The 11,921-nt window shown below is 40.9% G+C and overlaps 1 protein-coding gene across 3 annotated transcripts in view; it reads left to right on the forward strand.

Moving 5' to 3' along the window:
* Nucleotides 1-11,921, forward strand: part of Gng2 (G protein subunit gamma 2) — a 114,743-nt gene that overhangs the window by 97,601 nt on the left and 5,221 nt on the right. For all 3 annotated transcript variants that reach the window (XM_057786639.1, XM_057786640.1, XM_057786641.1), the window contains one exon: nucleotides 161-276. In XM_057786639.1, coding sequence (XP_057642622.1) covers nucleotides 190-276 — 87 coding nt within the window. In that variant the 5' untranslated portion in view covers nucleotides 161-189. The remainder of the gene's footprint in view (nucleotides 1-160; nucleotides 277-11,921) is intronic.

Genomic DNA, 11,921 nt, shown 5'->3' on the forward strand with positions numbered 1-11,921 from the left:
GAAATCAAGTCCTGTTAGTAATACATAATGCTGACTGGGATATAGATGACCAGGGAATTGGACCTAGTTACTGTCATGTTCTGAGATCTGCCTGCTGTGAAGAACTGTATGTTCCGCAGTTTGTGAACTCTCTGATGCAGTCTTCCTCTTTGCTTTCTAGAGTGTCTGAAAACCCTATCCAGCTCCCCGATGGCCAGTAACAACACCGCTAGCATAGCACAAGCCAGGAAACTGGTGGAGCAGCTGAAGATGGAAGCCAACATCGACAGGATAAAGGTGAGGGTGACATCGTCTGTAGCTCATTCAGCTTGACTAAATTACAGCCACTTAGTTGATTTTCTGTACAAATGGGTAATATCAGAAAGAATAGGTGTAATAATCCTGGTGATACTCATCTTTCTAAGGTATCTCTACCTTCATGGAGTGTCCCGAGGGAATGGGCTAGCACTTGAGACTTCCACCCTCTAGTCATCTCCCCTGATCAATCAGGATGCTTTTCTCATCCTGGGTTCTAACATTTTCTATCCCATTCAGTATCTAAGACTAAATGACTGTTTTATAAGTCTATTCTGTTCTTTTCATTCACCATCGGAAAAAATTTCATCTTTATATCTTATTAAATTTTTTTTCTTCAAAGCACAAGAGTCCCACTTGAGGCCTAAGTAGATGGCTCAGTGGGTGAAGTACCTTCTGTGCAAGCGTGGAAACTTAAGTTTGGATCTCTAGCACTCTTGCAAAAACTCAAGTTTGGGGGCCTGCAAGATGGCTCAATGGTGAAGCCGCTTGCTCATTACCAAACTGGACAATCTAACTTCAATCTCCAGAACCCACTTAGTAAAAGAGAGAACTGACTCCCTCTGCCCTCTACAGGTGTACTGTAGTACACACACACACACACACACACTACACACCACACCACACACCACATCACACATACACACCACACCATACACATACACCATACTATATACCATACCACACCACACCCAAATACAATAAATACACACACCACACCCACATAACACCACACCATACCACACCACATACCACACACACACACACACACACACACGGTGTGGGTGGGTGATGTAAATTAATGTAAAAAGAAAAAAGCCAAATGTGTTAGTGCACAGAAACAGGCAGATCTCAGGGACTTGTTATCCTGACAGTTAATAGAAACAGTGAGCTCTAGGCTCCGTGAGGGACCATGTCTCAAAAAATAAGGTGGAGAGTGATAGAGGAAGATGTCTGGCGTTCACCCCTGGCCTCCACATGCACATGCACATGCACAAAGTCATACTTGATTTCTCTAAAAAAAATTAAAATAGCAGAAAAGTTAAATGAATGTTAGTCATTTACTTTTTTGTTCATGCCCCAGACTTCATCAGCTTGTTGAGGTTGGCTTAGATGCAAGGTTTTTGTTCAAACCATTAGTTTGGCATATTTTAAATGTGAAGTTAACTCCACTATGTCATTATGAGTAGATAGCTATTATAAGATGGATTATGGTATGATAAAATTTGTCAATAATCAATTTTACTTTCTCAAAAGCATTTTAGGAAACAGAACTCAGAAACATATCCCATTGTACTCAAATTAAATAAAATAGAACATTATTCCAAATGCATTTTTAAAAATTTTAGTATCTTTTTTTACTTTTTTTCTCTACACTTGAAAAAGTCTGGATTGTTCAGTGGATACATTGGGGTATGCCACAGACAATAAAACATGGCTTAGGATTCAAATCTAGTCCATGCTATGTTTTTATTTTTTTTTTTTATTTTTTTTATTTTTTTTTTTTTGGTTTTTTTCGAGACAGGGTTTCTCTGTGGTTTTGGAGCCTGTCCTGGAACTAGCTCTTGTAGACCAGGCTGGTCTCGAACTCACAGAGATCCGCCTGCCTCTGCCTCCCGAGTGCTGGGATTAAAGGCGTGCGCCACCACCGCCCGGCTCATGCTATGTTTTTATAAATAAAGTATTATTGGCACACAGGTATACTCATTTGTTCATATTTTGTGTGTGGCTCCATTCCCACTCCAGCCACAGAACAGAAGTGTTATCAGGGATCGCATAGCCCCTGAAACCCCAAATAATGACCTTCTGTTCCTTTATGAAACAAGTTTGCTGGCTCCTGGTTTAGAGCAGTTGTTCTCAGCCCATGTGTATGTTTATATCACCCAAAGGACTCTATAAACAGACCAATTCCCAAAGCACACTAAAGGAAAGCCAATTAAATTAGGATCTCTTGGGTTTAAGAGTCAGGCATCAGTATTTTACTATTATTATTCAGTTAATTCAAATATAATAGCCACAGTTAAGAACGGCCTCCTCAAGACAAAAGGTTTGAACCTTCTCACCACCATTTCCTCAGTTCTGGATAGTGAAGGGAGAGCTCATCCATCTTCACAAAGAATCTGGGCAAACATCCAGGACATGTCCCATCCCCTAAAAACCTCCTTTGTAAACTCAGACTCCCGGTGGTTGGCCATGCTGTAATCAGATCCTGCTCTGTTTTCCATGGAGTTTACTCTTTGCTTGTGAATGAGATAAGGGCTCCTTCCTGTGTGTTTTCTTCCTCTGTCGCCTTCTGCCTTCTCCTCCTTTGTTGCCTCTTCTTTTTCATCCCCCAACTGTTGGGAGAAGGGAGGTGTCTCAGGGACTTTCCTTTCTCCTTTAAGGGGAATGCAAGCTCCACACATCCTCCTTCTGAGAAATAGTGGTTTTGGCCTCTCTGTGAAACTCTGCTGGGGCTGGCGTTTCCTGCCACTCCTCAGAATCCCCAGACACTGGTCTTGAGGGAGAGTGTGATGTTCTGATGGGTGATAAATATGACCAACAGGCGAGGGTACTGAAATGCCCTCCTCAGCCATCTTCCTCTCCCACTGAAAACTTTATTATACCACAGTTCTGCATCCCTTGTACAGTGAATCTTAAACTCCTTAATGGAACCTACAGAGTTCCCCTGTGCATGTCTTCAGCATTATTTCCCATTCTCTTGCCCACACTGGGCATATTAACTGCTTCTGATTCCCCCGAAAGAAACCTCCAAGCTTTGACTGTCCTTCATCCACCCCTTCACCTCTTCACTTTAATGGAAAATAGAACTGATTCCCTAAGATTCAAACCAATCATTAGGTTTTCGATAAAGGTTTCCAGGACCCTCCTTGTGAGGTTGGTGTTTTTATCTGTCCATTTATTCATCTGTTTGTCTAATAAATATTTTATTGAGGTTTTCCATATTGCCAGTACTTACTAGGTTTTAGAGGTAGAAATGAACAAATACAGGTCTTAACCTTGATAATCTGTCTCATAGTGAGGGGTTACAAAAGATATGAACAAAGACCTACTATCAAAATAAGAAAATATCCAGGAAGCATAATTACCAAAGGTGTCAAAGCCAACTCCTAACTGCCCTCTGAAGAGACATAAACAAATAACTACAGAGAGAGAGAGGAGAGAGAGAGAGAGAGAGAGAGAGAGAGAGAGAGAGAGAGAGAGAGAGAGGAAGAGGGAGGGAGAAAGAGAGAGTGAGAAAGAGAGAGAGAAAGAGAGAGCTCATGCAAGGGTTAGCCTAATAAACTATGCACCAAGCCACCATCTCCCAGGCAATCTTCATAGTTCCATGTCTGAATCTTGTTGCCATCAGATCTTCTGTTGATGGAAATCCAGCAACTGCCCGTACTAGGGCATTTGTTCTGCACCACACAGCCAGGCAGGCATGCTGGAGTGAAGTACCAGATTATTTTTAGTTTCCCTGCTGGGTAAAATTGTGACTATATTGACACAGTTGTCAGCTAGCTGGTTATCTGCTTTCAGGGGTCTTTCAAGGGCCCCAAGATTTCTAGCTTCTCCACCCTCTTTCTATGCATGAGCCTGTGGTGGTGGGGGGGCTTTTTGGAGGATGCCAGGCTGATGATTTTCCGTACAGAAGTTACCTCATTATATGATAGCTTTATGCACAGCTGAAAGAATCATCTGTGGCTAAGGTGGCATCAGTAGGACCCTTAATAAGAGGTGATAGAGAACAGCTGCCTGGAGCTTCTAAAGGTCTCATATAAGCAAGAGGTACCTTATCCCTCCGGGCCTCTAGAGAGACCCAGCCTGCTCTATTGGACCCGAATAACACTTTCTGTTTTGAAACTTTGTATCACATCTCCTGGGAGATTCAGACTAATAAACTAATAATTATTATATCTGTTCATAAGCCCCAGGCATATATTAATGACACTTACTACCTTCCTCTCTTTGTTAGCATTTACTTCAAGGATGGGGAATGAAAGCAAAGGAGTCAGCATGAAAGCGTAGTAAGGGGCTGTGGAGTGGCACTTGAATTTCTGAAGCAGGACATATACAAACACTAACAGTAGAATGAGGAGTGCAGGGAGGACAGACAGAGGTAGAGGACGGCAGGGTTTCAGGAACTTCTGATTATCACCATATTAGAACTCTTTGGGTATCAAATAGAAACTGAAGCAGAAAGTGAGGATTAATTATAGAAGATAGAAGGTCTCTCAGAATACACGGACAGAGAAGTGGTGGGGTCAGCAGTTGAAGGGACAACTGGAAGCCACTGGGAACCACGTGTGCTCCATAATCAGCCATTGGGGTTCCTGGGAAGAGTGGATTCTTGGATGACTGGTGCATACGACAGACCCGAGATGCCACCCACTGTCCCCAGGATAGCAGATATTGGTTGTGTCTTTTCAGTTTTGCATCCATAATCTGGCATTCCTGATTAGCAAGACGCAGACACCTCAAGCTTCACTTTCCTGCTATCAAGATCACACCACAGTGTGAAATCAGGGTTCCTAGGAATTAACCCACCTGTACGGATAAGAGAATGGCCAGGGACTGTTGTAAGTTAGGGTGATATTATTTGACAGAGTCAACTCTTACCATTATAAAAATAATCTAGAGGTAAGAGAGAAAAAAAATCCAAGGCCAGGAATATGAAGGAAATGGTTGTTTCTTAACTGATAAGTCTCGTAAACTGATCTCACATAAAGATTTCAAACTTACTCATCTCTCCCAATTATTTCCTATGTTCCTTTCAACCAATAACCAGAATAACCTGGTTATTCTGGGTTCCTCCCTGGGATACCACACCCCAAGCCCTCTTTTCTGTGCAAATCATATGCTTTCACTAAGTATCAGCTCAAATCCCCACCCGTTCATGAATCTTTTTCTATTTCTTCCAAATTTGCTACTTTAACTTTTATTAACTAAACTATTCCAAACAGACTGCATGTTCTTAAAGGTGAAGGCAGTGCTTGTGTTCTCCATGGTTCTTCGATGACTCTAGTGTGAACATAATTAGATAAATAAAATTGCATCAATTAGAGAGAATTCAAATGCTGTATAAAAGGGGGGTAGGATGAGTGGTTTTAAAGTCAAATTATTGTGTACCATAGTGTGGTTGTAAGTAAACTCAATTTGCAGTGCACCTTTTTAAACAATTCAAAAATAAACAGGTAGGCTATTTTTAAATGATTAAAAAATACGTAAATTAGTGAGTCAAGTCTAGGCCTTTCTAATAACTAGATCATCTTTTTGATGACAGAGTCATAGTACATAGGAGTTGAACTTCAAAGAGCGCCGTACTGAGAGACAAAATAGTTTACACCAGGACAAGGTCTGGTGATGTGCACCTGTAATCCCACTTGAGAGACAAAGACAGGATGATTGCTGCAAGTTCAAGTACAGCCTGAACTGTATAGCAAGACTCTGAAGAGAGAGATTGAAAGGGGGGGCATATCCTAGGTTTGGGGCTTTGCAAATATTTTCCCAGCATTTAAGTTGAAAGCTTTAATATTCCTTTCTCAAAGCAATATGTTTAATTTTATTAGAAAGAATATGCTATAGTCCTCTTTATAGGACAATTGAGAACATCTCTATGGATGATAAAATCAATAAAGCATACAAAGAACTTACAGATCTTCAAGTACGGTCGTTGCAGTTTCTGGAAATGAAGCAAATGTTTTCAATTAAATTCTGTTCTGTATTGATATGAGTGTGAAACTTCAGTTTCTTGAGGGCTAGTACAATTTTTAACAACTGAGGACTGTTTTTCCATCAGAAAGTATATACTTAGCCTTATGCATTGTACATAGCCACCAGGAAAACATTATACCCTAACACTCCAAATTTAGCCAGGCGGTGGTGGTGCACACCTTTAATCCTAGCACTCAGGAGGCAGAGACAGGCTAATCTCTGTGGGTTTGAGGCCAGCCTAATCTACAAGAGCTAGTAACTAGTTCCAAGACAGGCTTCAAAGCTACAGAGAAACCTGGTCTCAAAACAACAAAAACAAAAAACAACAAAAAAAAATGAAAACAAACAAACAGAAGAGAAAAAGAAAAAAACTCAAAGTCTTCCCAAACTTCCTAAGCACCAAGACCCTGCTACCAGAGGAAAGCTCCACACTGACCTCATTTGACAAGTCATAGTTAAATCATAAGCTTTCCAAAAATACTATATAGCATTACCTTCAGGTTATATGCATGAAACATGTGAAATATAAATGAATTTTGTGTTTTGACATGTCAACCATAAGACATCTCATCATATATATGTATGATATATAATATATATATATAGTTTCATTTTTATTTAAAAATTTTCAAAATACAAGCATTTGAGATCCTCATTTGTACTATAAAACCTTAGAAGTTTCAAATCCCTGGAAAATTAATTTTTTAAAATAGCTTAGTTTTCAGGGAAAACGGAGTCTTAGCCAAGCCTGATGGAGTAAGCTTGTAACACCAGCTGCACCAGAGGCTGATATAGCCCTGGATGACTGCATTAATGCAGGCGAGCCAACAGAGGAAGTGACTTCATGACTCATACCCTTCAACACAAGGTCACTTCCCACAGGCAGAGGCAATGGCGGCCTCTCAGGGGGTTTGTTTCTTTGCCTGATAGCTTGCATGCATTCTGTGACATCGATTTGAGGAGGGAACTCAACTTTGGAATGTAATATAGATGGAACTGTATCTTTTCATTTCATTTAATTTTGGCGGGAGGTCTGGTTTTTATTTCAAAAGAAAGCTGCCTCTTTTGCAACTTCTCAGAGACATCAAGGCATCTCTGTCTACCTAGAACAGGTTCTTTTTATTTCAGAGCTTACAGTCATAGTCTGATGGCTTTTATTGGGGCTGTTCAGAGTTCCCCTCTCCTTGCTCCTTGGTTTGAGTTTAGTGAGGTTACACATAGCTGGAGTTCAACAATTGTCAGTCTTGGAAGACAAATGCTGCTGTCCTAAGTAACCTCCTGGGCTAGAGACATCACATCTCAGTGATGGACAAGTCACAGGTACAGTGCCGAGGGCTTTTATTTTCCTACCATTCGGAATAAGTTAAGGAACGGGCCATCTAAATATTGAAAATTACCCCAATAATACCTTCTTTAGCAAAGGATCTGACTGAAAATCCTGTTTCGCACTTAGCTGTCCTGTGTAACACAGTTGCTTTCATGACCTTGACACATTTTAAGATTGTGGGCCGTTTATTTTATGTAAGGTCACTCAGTTTGGGCTTGTCTGACATTTCTTTCCTTTCACCACGTGGGCTTTGAGGATCAAACTCAGGAGGCTTGGCCACAAGGACATTTAACCACTGAGCCATTTTGCTGTCCCCCTTATCTGCTATTTCTCTCTGAATAAATTCCAGTTAGAAAACTTCGACCATATGAAGTGTTCCTTTGTTGTGCCTTCTCCCTCAAGTGGGACTTGGTTTTGAGTTATCAGTTACTAGTAATGTTATCTTTGATTATTGACTAAGATGTTGTCTTCAAGGTTTCTCTGTGAAAAGCAGTTCTTTTTCCTTTTGCAGGTCTTCAGTACTTGGGAACTTGAGTAGCTCTAGATTGTGTAATTCTCTTATTCCTCAAAAACATTCCATTTTTAAGTGTATTTAATTACATTGCTATGGGCTCAGGGTGCCCCCTTTTAATCAATGGTTGATAATCTTTGTTTAATTTCTCATTATTTTATTTTATATGTGCACATGTTTTGCCTGCGTGTATGTCTGTGCACCGTGTATGTGCATGGCACTCTGGGAGGGCAGAAGAGGGCACCAGACCCCCTGCTAGCAGCCATGTGTATGCTGGAAATTGAACCCCATTCAGCTAGAAAAGCAGTCATGCTCTTAACCACACAAACCATTACTTCAATCCCTGTAGTAGTCAATTATTTTTATGTTAAATTATCATGGGTTAAGAACTAGTTACTGGGTCCTTTTGGTGTGAGTCACTCATTTCTTGAGCACTTGCCTAGTTTGGAACAAAAGCAGGTGCTCCTTCCATTTTCCTTGCCCAGCCTTGCAGTCATCCTTTCCTCCAATGAGGACATTTGAGAACAGCTTTTAAAAACAAAGATCTAGATATGCAGCATGCTCATTGCTCCAGGTCCTCTCCCTGGATGGAGCTAGAAAATGCACATGCATGTTCGCGTATAGACACACAACACATATGCATTCACGTACACTTCATATCTGTTTTTCCTTTGTCTGTATGCATGTGTATATATAACTATGTATTTATACCCAAACCACCAAGTCCTATTCTATACCTTAAAGGAGCAGTATCATTTTTTGATTTCTACAATTTTAACCCCCTTTACTGGCAATGAGACAACACCTTGCCTCAACCTTGTCTGCCTCCTCTCCTGCAGAGAACCAAGTTTCCACTCTGCACCTCCCCTTTGCCACAGAAGATGCCTTGCACATCCTCCATGTCTCTTTTGGTCATGTTTTCATTTTTTCTGTGTTCTTGATCATATAGAGAATATTTAAATAGCTTCATTGGCCCCATCCCTGTCTACCCATTTCATGGACCATGTCAGTCATATGTCTATCTCACCACTACAGTGAAACTCTCCTGCTTCTTTGCAGTTGGCAATATTTTATAGAGACTAGATACTGTGAAGCTGATCTTGTAGCTTACTGTAACTTTTAATATTCCTTTAAATTTTTTGAGTTTTAATGTGGGGTGCAGTTAAGTTGATCAGAAACATTTACATCTATTTGGACTTACTTTAACACTTTGATAGAAGAACCCCCTCCCTCAGCCTCTACCTCCTTTCTGGAGTCCTTGCTCAAGATTTTGTGTATGAAGAGGCATTCTCTTCTGTCTGGTGAAGACAAACACTGCTCAGATCCTGTACCATCTCCAGGGATATCCTTACTGCTCTTTGAAGAGCCTTTGAAGAAGCACCCTTCACACAGGTGCTTCTCAATGCTCAGCAGAGCCAAGAGGAGCCCTTTGGGCCTCTGAAACTTTCTCTTTCCCATGTAACTCTTTCTTCTCTGTTACCCTCTTTTCAACTCGTGAAGACTGCCGTATTCTGGACTTCCCTCTTCATTGCTATAGCCGAGGTGATGGAATGAAGGTGATATTGTCATATGCTGCTTGTTCACCATCATGAAAACATTTCCTTATTTGTCCAGTTGACTTTGAGGTGGGAGAATTCAGTCTCTGCTACTCCATCACCATCCTTTGTGGAAGTCTGGACTATTCAGAGCTCCCTGAGGATAGGCATCTTTCTGTATTGTGTTCTCTGATGGTTGTAGCATGCAGAACCTGCATTAGGCACATGGCGACTAGTAGTTGAATGAAATATCTATTGACTAAGGTTACATCTGAGAATTCTTTCAGTGATTGCTTGAGCCTCTTTTGTGTGTCAGCACTGAAGATACAGCAATGCGTAAGACAGATAGTTACTGCCTTCATACCAAAGAGAACTTGCAGAGTTAGAAAATACTAATAAACAAGCTCAGAAGGATGACCATACTGGGAGGGGCGTGGCATCCGTGAATGAGAAGATTCACACTTGGACAGAAAAAGGTGAAGAAAGTCAATTTGGACAAAGTGATCAATGAGTGCCCTGTCAGGAACTGGGTTTCTATTGATTACTGGCAGAAAAAGAAAAAAGAAAATAAACATAAAGCAGACTGCAGAGGATGTGAAGAAAGACGATGTTTCAGAGTCAGATACACAAAACTATGAGGCAGAAAGGACTGCGGAGTTTTCAAAATTAAAAGGGGGAAGTAGGGAGTTATGAAAGGAGAGAGGACCGAGTCCCAGACTTCCGGATCCACAAGCTACTATACGATGATTTTGTTTCTACAAAGCGTAGTGGGGAACAACTGACGATTTCAAATGGGAAGTTACATAAGGCAATCTGAATGTTTGAACTGTCTTCACATACACTGTATGATGAGAACATTTGTGACAGCTTCAAAAGCAGTCATCCAGCTTCCTAAACATTTTGGTATCCTTGACCTAACTAGTTGTTGCTGAAGTTTATCGTCCCCTTCTCAGAGTGATGCTTTTAAACTACAAAGGAAACTAATTATGTTGAAATACAGTGTATCAGAATGTTTTTCTCAAATATTTTAGATAATAGCATACCTTGAAAAGTATTTTCAAAACATATATATAATATATAATATGGTTATAGATATATTCCTTTATTGTATAGTCTAATGCCATGTCTATAACCATTAAAGTGGATAAAATAAATGCAGTGTTGAAATATAAAGATGACTGTAATATGATTGAAAATATCTGATTCCATTAACTGACTGGCTTGCCCGCACAGCTCATGCTAGTATCCCTGTTTATAAAGAAAGGAGATGATAAATTTCCATTTGACATGAGAAAAAATAAAGGAATAGTTTTAATCATCAAAGTTCGTAGGATACTCTTTAAATTTTATCCTCATGCCCATTGGGGAATCCAATTAAAGACTTTTTATATAACCAGTTATTTCAGTTGTCACAGAGAAGATGTTGCTTTAATCTATGGAGATGACAGCAAGGCATCTAAATGTAGGATATTTTTGGAGGATGAATCAACAGGACAGAAAAGGTAAAAACTATTCTAAAGTTCTGAGACAAGTTTTCATGGAACACTGGGCCTATAAATATAAAAATAATTCACATGCCAAGTGTTAGAAGGGATAAGCCCAAAGCATAGAATCTAGGCAGATTGTTGTATAATTTACACTAAGGTAAGGGAGACATGTGGCAGTCTAAGTAGAGCTTAAATCAGGAACATAAACACTCACAATTGGCTGTTCCTGAGCTGAGACCTAACCCAAGCACTTGCTTAGTGAAGCCTAGAATTCACACACGTTGAGGACAGTGCTGGATATGATGGCACACATCTGTAATCCTAGTGTCTAAGGGATTGAGACAGGAGGATCCCAAGTTGTACACAGGTTTGAACTACATAGCAAGGGCCAAGGAAGCACAGTAAGATTCTGTCTGCCCCCCTCAAAAAAAATAAAAAAGCTAGAAAAACGGGAACAAAAACCCAGAAAGAATAAAGCATGAGGATATTAAAAGCCTACAGATACACGGTACTGCTCTACAGATACATGGTACTGCTCTGCAGATACACGGTACTGCTCTACAGATACACGGTACTGCCCTACAGATACACGGTACTGCCCTGCAGATACACGGTACTGCTCTGCAGATACACGGTACTGCCCTGCACATACACGGTATTGCTCTACAGATACACGGTACTGCCCTGCAGATACACGGTACTGCTCTGCAGATACACGGTACTGCCCTGCACATACACGGTATTGCTCTACAGATACACGGTACTGCCCTGCAGATACACGGTACTGCCCTACAGATACACGGTACTGCCCTGCACATACACGGTATTGCTCTACAGATACACGGTACTGCCCTGCAGATACACGGTACTGCCCTGCACATACACGGTACTGCTCTACAGATACACGGTACTGCCCTGCGGATACACGGTACTGCCCTGCAGATACACGGTACTGCCCTGCACATACACGGTATTGCTCTACAGATACACGGTACTGCCCTGCAGATACACGGTACTGCCCTACAGATACACGGTACTGCCCTGCACATACACGGTATTGCTCTACAGAT

Source organism: Chionomys nivalis, chromosome 12 (genome assembly GCF_950005125.1).
Source record: "Chionomys nivalis chromosome 12, mChiNiv1.1, whole genome shotgun sequence".
In the NCBI taxonomy this organism is placed as follows: Eukaryota; Metazoa; Chordata; class Mammalia; order Rodentia; family Cricetidae; genus Chionomys; species Chionomys nivalis.